Source organism: Leopardus geoffroyi, chromosome X, assembly GCF_018350155.1.
Source record: "Leopardus geoffroyi isolate Oge1 chromosome X, O.geoffroyi_Oge1_pat1.0, whole genome shotgun sequence".
NCBI lineage: Eukaryota > Metazoa > Chordata > Mammalia > Carnivora > Felidae > Leopardus > Leopardus geoffroyi.
Window position 1 is genome coordinate 125,492,481 of NC_059343.1, and position 11,669 is coordinate 125,504,149.

The 11,669-nt window shown below is 44.4% G+C and overlaps 1 protein-coding gene and 1 long non-coding RNA gene across 2 annotated transcripts; both read right to left on the reverse strand.

Annotated features, from left to right (window-relative positions):
- Window positions 1-245: 245 nt before the first annotated feature.
- LOC123594589 lies at window positions 246-1,301 on the reverse strand. The gene is made up of 2 exons (XR_006710792.1): window positions 843-1,301; window positions 246-628 (listed from the first exon to the last, which is right to left on the reverse strand). It is a non-coding gene; the product is annotated as an uncharacterized LOC123594589 (long non-coding RNA).
- A 245-nt stretch (window positions 1,302-1,546) lies between these two features.
- LOC123594478 lies at window positions 1,547-3,541 on the reverse strand. The gene is made up of 3 exons (XM_045471205.1): window positions 3,459-3,541; window positions 1,778-2,650; window positions 1,547-1,700 (listed from the first exon to the last, which is right to left on the reverse strand). The coding sequence occupies exons 1-3, from the start codon at window positions 3,539-3,541 to the stop codon at window positions 1,547-1,549; spliced, it is 1,110 nt and encodes a 369-aa protein (XP_045327161.1).
- Between the last annotated feature and the right edge of the window lie 8,128 nt (window positions 3,542-11,669).

Here is an 11,669-nt window from a genome sequence, read left to right on the forward strand (position 1 = left end):
GGATGTATCCCAGGTAACTTACCCTCTCCCTGCATATCTGAGCCTTCTTCACGGATGCCCAGTACCCCAAGGCCCCCAGGGTAGCCAGCAGGTCCTGGGTCCCTCGCTCACAGTCCTTGGCCATGTTGGCAGCAATCAGGATGTCATCTATGTAATGTAAGAGGGTGAGGCCAGGGTGCTCCTTTCTGTACTCACCCACGTCCTTGTGTAGTGCCTCGTCGAAGATGGTGGGTGAATTTTTCAACCCCTGAGGCAGCCGTGTCCAGGTGAGTTGTCCGCTGTAGCCCTCCTCTGGATCATGCCACTCGAAGGTGAACAAGGGTTGGCTTTGGGGTGCCAGCGGCAGACTGAAGAAGGAGTCCTTTAAATCTAGTACAGTATACCAGACCCTGGAGGGTGCCAAGGAGCTCAAGAGAGTATATGGGTTGGGAACAGTTGGGTGTATGTCTGTGGCCCTCTTATTTACTTCCCGGAGGTCTTGTATCAGTCGATAGTCATTTGTGTGATGCTTTTTGACTGGCAGTAGGGGGGTGTTCCAGGGAGACTGGCAAGGAACTAGTACCCCTAGGCTTTGTAGTCTCTGGATGTGTGGCTGGATCCCCTTCCAGCCCTCCTGAGACATGGGGTACTGTTTGATCCTTACCGGACCTTCTCCTGGCTTGAGCTCTACCAGGACCAGGGTCCTGTGAGTGGCTAGTCCTATCCCCCCGTCTCTGCCCAAACTGAGGGGAATTCTTGTAGCCATCTGTCTATATTATCCTCTCTCGGGAGCGCCTCCTGGTGGAGGCGGTATTCATCCTCTAGTTTCATGGTCAGGACCTGGATGGGGAGGCCCTTGCCACTGGTGACCTGAGGCCCCCCTTGTCTGAAAGTTATCTGAGCTCCAATCTTGGTCAGTAAGTCCCATCCTAACAGCTGGTAGGGGCACTCCGGTATTACCATAAAGGAGTGGGATACCCGTCCCGTCCCCAAATCTACTGTTCTTCGGGTAGTCCATGAATACTGGCTCATACCAGTTGCCCCTTGTACCCAGGACTTCTTGCTGGCTAGCTTTCCTTGTGGGGTGCGGAGGACCAAATGTTGTGCTCCGGTGTTGACAAGGAAGTCAACAGGAGTCCCCTCCACTTTAAGAGTTACCCTGGGTTCAGGGAGAGGGTCCGAACCCCAACTCCCCTAATCACTCAGTTCATCTAGCTCTAAGACTTTTACTCCATCAGTCTTGCTTCCCTTCCCGCCAGCCTTTTTCTGACAATCTCAGGCCCAATGCCCTATCTCCTTGCAGTATGTGCACTGATCTTTCTGCAGCCTCCGCTTCCCCACCTTGGTGGTTCCTTTACCTCCTCTTGAGTTGTCCACCAGCTGCCGGAGATGGTGGTCCCATTCCTCAGGGGAGTCAGCAATGGTAGCTAGTAGTATTCTGGCCAGGTCTTGAGTCTGCTTACTGCTGGCAGCCGCCATGGCGAGCCTGCTTGTCCTCAGGAGGCTCCCGGTTATTATATACCTTTTTGGCTACCACCAGTAAATCCTGCAGATTTTTTCTCCTAGTCTATCTATTTTCTGTAATTTTTTCGTAATGTCTATGGCCGATTGGTTTACAAAGGCCATGATAACAGCTGCCTTGCTTTCCAGAGCCTCTGGATCCATGGGGGTATAGGTACGGAATGCCTCCATGATCCGTTCTAAAAAGGCAGCCAGAGATTCATCTTTTTCCTATTGCACATTTCCTACCTTGGCCAAATTGGTTGGCTTCCTAGCAGCCATTCGGAGACCCCCCATTAGAGTCTGGCAGTAGACCCGGAGCCTCTCCTTACCTTCTGCCATGTTGAAATCCCACTGGGGCCAAGTTAAGGGGAAGGAGGCATCTATCTGAGCCTGGTTGATGGTGGGATTCCCGTCTGTGCCTGGAACTAGTTTTCGGGCCTCATTGAGGATTCTTTCTTTTTCCTCAGTCATGAACGGGACCTGCAAAAGCTGCTGGCAATCGTCCCATGTGGGCTGATGGGTAAAAAGAACAGAGTCTAATAAATCAATAAGCCCTGCTGGTTTTTTGGAAAACTTAAGATTCTGAGCTTTCCAATTGTAGAGGTCACTAGTGGCAAAAGGCCAATAGTGATGGGGCTGATTCCCCTCCATGTCTGGGGGTCTGGTGGCTCGCAGGGGCAGAATAGTGGAGTCGGTGGCAGAGGTGGATTGCTCCCTCTGAGCCCTTTGTCTGGTAAAGGGTGGGCTTCCCACTGGAGTGTTTCTGCCTCCTGCTCTTGGAACAGCGTCTGCCTCCCCCGGAGGGGGAGGATGGTGTTCTTCCAGCATCCTAGGGGGGTTATACGGGGGAGGAAAAATTAATTCTTCTTCAGTCCCCCCTTGTATGACAGGGTAGAGGGGTGCTGAAGGCTGGGTAAGACTTTTCTTGTTCTCCTTCTTCTCTGTCCCCAGCAAAGCAAGAATGGGTTTTGGCTCTGGAGGGCATGGGTCTAGGAAGGGCTTAAGCCAAGAGGGTGGGTCTGTTACAAGGTTGTGCCAAACGATAATGTAAGGGAGCTGACCAGGATGGCCCGTCTTAGGCCGAGAGATGATACCCCTGACTCGGTGGATGGTAGGAAGGTCGAAGGTTCCCTCTGGTGGCCATTTGACATTGAAAGCTGGCCACTCGCTAAAACAAAAAGCCTGCCACCGACCCTTTCAGACTTCCACGCTGAAGTTGTTAGCTCTTTCCCTGACATTCTTAAAGTGATCAATCATAATACTTAAAAGTAGTCTGAGTCTGTCCCATAACGTCCATCCAGTAAGTCCACAGAACAAAACAGAGAAACACAGAAACAGACAAACAGAGGGCCACTAGAAACAGTCTTCCAAGTCTGTGGAAGCAAAACTGAAAGCTAGACGATGGCCTCATGCTGACCGGTGGGAGTGACCCGCCTCATCTCAGACCTTCAAGGGGATTCCATGTCCCTCCAGAAGGGAGGATCGGAACATCTTCCGAAACTCCCAGCCCATGGTCCTCCAGTGCGTCCACTTAGACCACGCCAGCCACTACCAGAATTTCACAAATGAGCTCACACAGAAGAGACAGGGAACGAACAGACACTAACCGTGGCCAGTCAGGCTCTCTGGGTCAGGGGTCCCTCGGGGGTCTTGGGGATCTCGGACGAGCCCCCAAATGTTATGCCCAGAATTCATGATCCCCAAAGACCACCAGGGAGCCGAGTCCGATGCAAAAGCAAAGAGCCTTTATTCGAGCTACCTCGAGCTCAGTCCCCTACCTGCATCAACGCAGCAGTGAGATGCTGGAGAGAGAGTGCGTGTTTCAAAAGCACAAAGGTTTTATAGGGGTCTAGGGGCAGTTGGGGGGGTGATGGTCATGGCCTTAGCCGATTGGCTGGAGAAGGGCCAGAGTCCCATTGCACAGGTTGCTGGGCATGGTTTGAATGGGAAGTTCGAACGGGTGAGCAGGAAGTTACTCAAGGGGAGGAGGCGTGGTCTGAGGTTTGAGCGGGAATTTCTTTCTGCGGTTTTTCCGGAAAGGGGGCCATGTCGGGGACATAGTGACTCAAGATGGAGGACACAGGACAAAATGGAGTTGGCCGGTGATGGAGGACACAGAACAAAATGGAGTCAGCCGGTCTAGGACTGCTCTTTCACTTGGTGATCCTTGTTTGTTCATATAAATGAGGATCCTACTATGGTTTTCAACCATGTTTGCTCATTAGAATTGCCTTGGGAACTTTAAAAAACCCAGATGTATGGGGTACCTGGGTGGCTCAGTCAGTTGAGCGTCTGGCTTTGGCTCAGGTCATGATCTCACAGTTTGTGGGTTTGAGCCCCACATTGGGCTCTCTGCTGACAGCTCAGAGCCTGGAGCCTGCTTTGGACTCTGTGTCTCCCTCTCTTTCTGCCTCTGCCCCGCTTGTGCTCTGTGTCTCTCTCTCCTTCAAAAATAAATGAAAACATTAACAAATTTTTAAAATAAAAAACAATAAAAGAACCCAGATGTGCAGACCGTACACTAGACTGATTAAACAAGACCATTGAAGTGGTATCCAAGCACTTGAATTTTTCTTTTATTTACTACTTTTTGGGGTATAGCTTGTGCAAGGTATAATGCAAAATTTGTTAGTGTAGCTCAATAAATCTTTATCTGAATCATTCACACATACAGGCATAACACACCATGACTGAGATAAAGATATAAACCAGAGAAACAGGAAGATGGCGATATAGGAGGATGCTGGGCTCACCGTGTCCTGCTGATTGCTTAGATTCCACCCACATCTGCCTAAATAACCCAGAAAACCACCAGAAGACTAGCAGAACTGACTCTCCGGAGTCAAGCATAGACAAGAGAGTAGGAAGGACGGAGAGGTGGTGCGTGCTACACGGACTGCCGGGAGGGAGCCGGAGTCGTGTAGGGGCAGCCTGCCCGGCAAGGCAGAGCCCCCGAGTCTGCCTTGCAAAAGCGGGGGGCCGGACGAAGTGAGTTCTGACAGCCAGTGGGACTTAACATCTGGAATGTTAAAAGTCAACAGCTCTGCTGGGAGGGCTAGAGGACTCCAAGATGGAGAGTTGTTGAGCCTTGGAAGACAGAGCTCAGCTTGGCAGGGGAACAAAGGTGCTGGCAAGTGCTATTTCCCTCTCCCATCCCCCAGCCAAAATTCCAAAGAGAACCAGTTCCCGTCACTGAACTTGCTTGTGCCAGGCAAACACCCAATGCTGTGCTTCTATGGATCCATCCCTCAGATGGACCTGCCTCCCTCTGGATGCTGCAGGGCCCCTCCTGCAGGGGACCACCGATGGCAAAGCAAGCTAAGCCTGCCCCTCCCACCCCTGTGCACCTTGCAGATCCACCCCAGCTAATATGCCAGATCCCGTCAAAGCAGCACCACAATCCTGGCAGTGTGCAATAGCCCAGACAGGGACCACCACTCCACAGTGAGTCCTTCCCCTGGGAGAGGGGAAGAAAAGGTACACACCAGTCTGACTGGCCCCAGCGGTGGGCTGGGGTAGACATCGGGTCTGACTGCAGCCCTGTCCACCAACACAAGTTACTCCGGACAGCATAGGGGAAGTGCCCTGCAGTTTGGAGCCACCACAGGGTCTACCCAAAATGATGAAACAGAATTCTCCTCAAAAGAAACTCCAGGAAGTAGCAACAGCTAACGAATTGATCAAAACCGATTTAAGCAATATAATGGAATAAGAATTTAGAATAATAGTCATAAAATTCATCACTGGGGTTGAAAAAAGCATAGAGGACAACAGAGAATCTATTTCTACAGAGATCAAGGGACTAAAAATAGTCAAGATGAATTTAAAAAATTCTATAAATGAGGTGCAAAATAAAATGGAGGTGGCCACAGTGCAGACTGAAGAGGCAGAGGGGAGAATAGATGAATTAGAAGATAAAATATGGAAAAAGAGGAAGCTGAGAAAAAGTTTAAAACAATCCAGGAGTATGAGGGGAGAATTAAAGAACTAAGTGATGTAATCAAGCGGAACAATATTTGTATCATAGGAATTCCAGAAGAAGAGACAAAGGGGAAGAAGGTGTACTTGAACAAATCATAGCTGAGAACTTCCCTGATCTGGGGAAGGAAAAAGGCATTGAAATCCAAGAGGCACAGAGAACTCCCTTCAGACGTAACTTGAATCGATCTTCTGCACAATATATCATAGTGAAACTGGCAAAATACAAGCATAAAGAGAAAATTCTGAAAGCAGCTAGGGATAAACAGACTCTAACTTAAAAAGGTGGACACATAAGAATAGTAGCAGACCTATCTACTGAAACTTGGCCGGCCAGAAACGATTGGCAGGAAATCTTCAATGTGATGAACAGAAAAAAATGTGCAGCCAAGAATCCTTTATCCAGCGAGTCTCTCACTCAGAATAGAAGGAGACATAAAGGTTTTCCCAAACTAACAAAAAACTGAAGGAATTCATCACCACTCAACCAGCTCTACAAGAGATCCTAAGGGAGATTCTGTGAATGAAATGTTGCAAGGACCACAAAATACCAGAGACATCACTACAAATATGAAACCTACAGATATCACAATTACTCTAAACCCATATCTTTCACTGAATATAAATGGACTAAATGCTCCAACCAAAAGACATAGGCTATCAGAATAGATAAAAAAACAAGACCCATCTATTTTCTGTCTACAAGAGACTCATTTTAGACCTGAGGACACCTTCAGATTGGAAGTGAGGGGATGGAGAAGTATCTATCATGCTACTGGAAGTCAAGAGAAAGCTGGAGTAGCCATTCATATATCAGACAAAGTAGACTTTAAATTAAAGGTTGTAACAAGAGATGAAGAGGGCATTATATAATAATTACAGGGTGTCACCATCAGGAAGAGCTAACAATTAGAAATGTCTATGCATCACATACAGAGGCCCCCAAATATATAAAACAATTAATCACACACATAAGCAACCTTATTGATAAGAATGTGGTAATTGCAGGGGACTTTAATACTCCACTTACAACAATGGATTGATCATCTAGACACAGGATCAATAAACAAACAAGGGCCCTGAATGACACATTGGGTCAGATGGACTTGACAGATATATTTAGAACTCTGCATCCCAAAGCAACAGAATATACTTTCTTCTTGAGTGCACATGGAACATTTTCCAAGACAGATCACATACTGGGTCACAAAACAGCCCTTACCAGGTATAAAAGAATTGAGATCATACCATACATACTTTCAGACCACACTGCTATGAAGCTTGAAATCAACCACAGGAAAAAGTCTGGAAACCTCCAAAAGCATGGAGGTAAAAGAACACCCTACTAACAAATGAGTGGGTCAACCAGGCAATTAGAGAAGAAATTAAAAAATATATGGAAACAAACGAAAATGGAAATACAACAATCCAAACCCCTTTGGATGCAGGGAAGGCAGTCCTGAGAGGAAAATACATTGCAATCCTGGCCTATCTCCAGAAACAAGAAAAATCCCAAATACAAAATCTAACAGTACACCTAAAGGAAGTAGAAGCAGAACAGCAAAGACACCCCAAACCCAGCAGCAGAAGAAAAAATAAAGTTAAGAACAACAAAAAAAAAAAACAATATAGAATCTAAAAAAAAAAACTATAGAGCAGATCAATGAAACCAAGAGTTGGTTACTTGAAAAAATAAAATTGATAAACCTCTAGCCAGGCTTCTCAAAAAGAAAAGGGAGATGACCCAAATAGATAAAATCATGAATGAAAGTGGAATTATTACAACCAATCCCTCAGAAATACAAGCAATTATCAGGGAACACTATGAAAAATTATATGCCAACAAACTGGACAACCTGGAAAAAATGGACAAATTCCTAAACACCCACACTCTTCCAAAACTCAAACAAGAAGAAATAGAAAACTTGAACAGACCCATCACCAGTGAAGAAATTGAATCAGTTATCAAAAAATCTCCCAACAAATAAGAGTCCAGGACCAGATGGCTTCCCAGGGGAATTCTACCAGACATTTAAAGCAGAGATAATACCTATCCTTCCCAAGCTGTTCCAAAAAATAGAAAGGGAAGGAAAACTTCCAGACTCATTCTATGAAGTCAGAATTACTTTGATTCCTAAACCAGACAGAGACCCAGTGAAAAAAGAGAACTACCGGCCAATATCCCTGATGAATATGGATGCAAAAATTCTCAACAAGATACTAACAAATCGAATTCAACAACATATAAAAAGAATTATTCACCATGATCAAGTGGGATTCATTCTGGGGTGCAGGGCTGGTTCAACATTCACAAATCAACCAATGTGATACATCACATTCATAAAATAAAAGAACCATATGATCCTGTCAATCAATGCAGAAAAAACATTTGGCAAAATTCAGCATCCTGTCTTAATAAAAACCCTCGAGGAAGTCAGGATAGAAGGAACATACTTAAACATCATAAAAGCCATTTATGCAAAGCCCACAGCTAATATCATCCTCAATGGGGAAAAACTGAGAGCTTTCTCCCTGAGATCAGGAACACAACAGGGATGTCCACTCTCACCGCTGTTGTTTAACATAGTGTTGGAAGTGCTAGCATCAACAATCAGACAACAAAAGGAAATCAAAGGCATCAAAATTGGCAAAGATGAAGTCAAGCTTTCACTTTTTGCAGATGACTTGATATTATACATGGAAAATCCAACAGACTCCACCAAAAGTCTGCTAGAACTGATACATGAATTCAGCAAAGTCTCAGGATACAGAATTAATGTACAGAATTCAGTGACATTCTTATACACTAATAATGAAGCAACAGAAAGACAAATAAAGAAACTGATCCCATTCACAATTGCACCAAGAATCATACAATACCTAGGAATAAATCTAACAAAAGTTGTAAAATATCTGTATGCCGAAAACTATAGAAGGCTTATGAAGGAAATGGAAGAAGATATAAAGAAGTGGAAAAAGATTCCATGCTCGTGGATTGAAAGAATAAATATTGTCAAAATGTCAATACTACCCAAAGCTATCAACACATTCAATGCAATCCCAATCAAAATTGCACCAGCATTCTTCTCAAAGCTAGAATAAGCAATCCTAAAATTTGTAATGAACCACAAAAGGCCCCGAATAGCCAAAGTAATTTTGAAGAAGACAACCCAAGTAGGAAGCATCCCAATCCCATACTTTAGCCTCTACTACAGAGCTTTAATCATCAAGATAGCATGGTATTGGCACAAAAACAGACACATAGACCAATGGAATAGAATAGCAACCCCAGAACTAGACCCACAAATGTATGGCCAACTCATCTTTGACAAAGCAGGAAAGAACATCCAATGGAAAAAAGACAGTCTCTTTAACAAATGGTGCTGGGAGAACTGGACAGCAACATGCAGAAGGATGAAACTAGACCACTTTCTTACACCATTCACCAAAATAAACTCAAAATGGATGAAGGACCTGAATGTGAGACAGGAAACCATCAAAATCCTAGAGGAGAAAGCAGGGAAAAACCTCTCTGACCTCAGTCGCAGCAATTTCTTACTTGACACATTCCCAAAGGCAAGGGAATTAAAAGCAAAAGTGAATTATTGGGACCTCATGAAAATAAAAAGCTTCTGCACTGCAAAGGAAACCACCAACAAAACTAAAAGGCAACCAACAGAATGGGAACAGATATTTGCAAATGACATATCAAAGGGCTAGTATCCAAAATCTATTAAAAACTCACCAAACTCCACACGCGAAAAACAAATAATCCAGTGTAGAATGGTCAGAAAACATGAATAGACACTTCTCTAAAGAAGACATCCAGATGGCCAACAGGCACATGAAAAGATGGTCAATGTCGCTCTTCATCAGGGAAATACAAATGAAAACCACACTCAGATATCATCTCACACCAGTCAGAGTGGCTAAAATGAACAAATCAGGAGATGATAGGTGCTGGAGAGAATATTGAGAAACAGGAACCCTCTTTCACTGTTGGTGGGAATGCAAACTGGTGTAGCCGCTCTGGAAATCAGTGGAGGTTCCTCAAAAAATGAAAAATAGATCTACCCTATGACCCAGCAATATCACTGCTAGGAATTTACCTAAGGGATACAGGAGTGCTGATGCATAGGCGCACTTGTACCCCAATGGTTATAGCAGCATTTTCAACAATAGCCAAATTATGGAAAGAGCCTAAATGTCCATCAACTGATGAATGGATAAGGAAATTGTGGTTTATATACACAATGGAATACTACGTGGCAATGAGAAAGAACGAAATATGGCCTTTTGTAGCAACGTGGATGGAACTGGAGAGTGTTATGCTAAGTGAAATAAGTCATACACAGAAAGACAGATACCATATATTTTCACTCTTATGTGGATCTGGAGAAACTTAACAGAAGACCATGGGGGAGAGGAAGGAGAAAAAAAAAAAGAGGTTAGAGAAGGAGGGAACCAAAACATAAGAGACTCTTAAAAAGTAAGAACAAACTGAGGGTTGAGGGTGGGTGGGAGGGAGGGGAGGGTGGGTGATGGGTATTGAGGAGGGCACCTGTTGGGATGAGTACTGTGTGTAGTATGGAAACCAATTTGACAATAAATTTCATATTAACTAATAATTTAAAACATAAAAATAAATAAAAATAAAAATATAACACAAACAGACGCACAAAAAAAGATATAAACCAAAGGTTGGCAAACATTTTTTGGAAAAGGCTAAATGTCCAGCCACTCTGTCACAACTACTCAACTCTTATAACCGAAAAGCAGCTATGGGCAATATGTATATAAGTATGTCTGACCCTTTATATATACCATTTCTAGAACTCCAGAAAACCCATTTTTGCCCCTCCCACTTAATATCTCCCCAAAGGTAACCACTATTCATTGTCAGTGTTTATAGCTATCTAAGTGAGTATAGTAAGCAAAGACAGTGGAGAAGCACTGATCTAGACTGATCAGTATTAATAGCTGTATATTACCAGGGAATAAGTAAAATTCCCTATTACCTATGCACTGACTTCAGGTTCTGATTATACAATACTGTCTATTTTGGAGGCAACCATTGCCAGGCCTCTATATCCCTTGTGCATGTTGAAGATACCTGCAGAACTGCTACAGCAGACTAAAGTTTAACTGAAGAAAATAATACAATCAACTGTTTTGATAGCAGGTTATCAATGTGTTGGTTTTGTAGCCTCCTTGGGATCTTCCCAGGTATAATCTGAAACTCATCCCCAAACATGGAGGTCAGGGAAAGACCAAAGAAAGAGGCAGTCTACTGCAAGTTAGTAGGTGGCAGTTTTATTAATAAGCAAAGGGAGTTTACATACAAGTTTCCTGTTTGGTAGCAGCAAAATGAGTAGATCTCTGCACCCATCTGCCAAATCTTAAAAATTTATATAGAGGCCTTAATTAGGTTTAGTTACTTTTAGGGTGCAGGTGTTCTCAACACCATACCACTGTCTCAAGGCTATGTCTTTAAAGTAACCTCTGTGATTGGGAAAGGCAAGGGGAACCCATATTCCAAGGACAAGGGGAGAGGTGAGGAGCCTCTGATCACCTGAGTTAAGCTCATAGGTCAACTGGAGGCCATGTCTTTTTGATGCTGTTTGCTAATACTCCATTCCTCATGACAGGCTCTTATAATCTCACAGCCACCTCCCCTTCTGTTGACTCTGCCACAGTGCTTGACCCATATGTTCTAGAGTCACAGACACATCTAACTGAAATGGTAGCTCTCCTTGGGAGATGCCCAGAGCTTTAATTTGCTTAGTATTTTGCCTTCTCAAAGACAGCTTCCTGCTCTGATTCCTGGTTTCACAGGGATCCTGGCGCCCTTTCTTTATGAGGTAGTATAAAGGATGGAGGCACTGTGCTAGATGGGGAGTAAAGGTCTTCCCAAAGCCCCCAAATCCCTACAAAGGCGTGCACCTCTTTCACATTCTTAGGGGTTGGATAATCATGCACTTTATCAATCATAGCTTTTTGGACAACATGAATGTTACCCAACCAGAAGACTCCCAAAACCTGGTGGTGCCTGGGCCTTGAATTTTCTGCAGGTTCACTGCTCATCCTCCCCTTCACAGATGCTCTACCAAAACCTGAAGGGTGTCCTACAGTGGACACAAATCTTCACATGTTAACATATATCATCAAAGTAATGGGTTCCTTTTACTGGTGTGGGGAAGAACAGCAAC

Bases quoted from the DNA above. Each gene is read 5' to 3' on its own strand.
- LOC123594478 (XM_045471205.1), bottom strand. From the start codon at position 3,541: ATGTCCCCGACATGGCCCCCTTTCCGGAAAAACCGCAGAAAGAAATTC. The intron at 2,651-3,458 runs GTAACTTCCTGC...TTTTTGTTTTAG, and splicing joins ACCACGCCTCCTCCCCTTGA to CGAGTGGCCAGCTTTCAATG. The intron at 1,701-1,777 runs AATGGGGGGTCT...AGGAAAAAGATG, and splicing joins CGGGTCTACTGCCAGACTCT to AATCTCTGGCTGCCTTTTTA.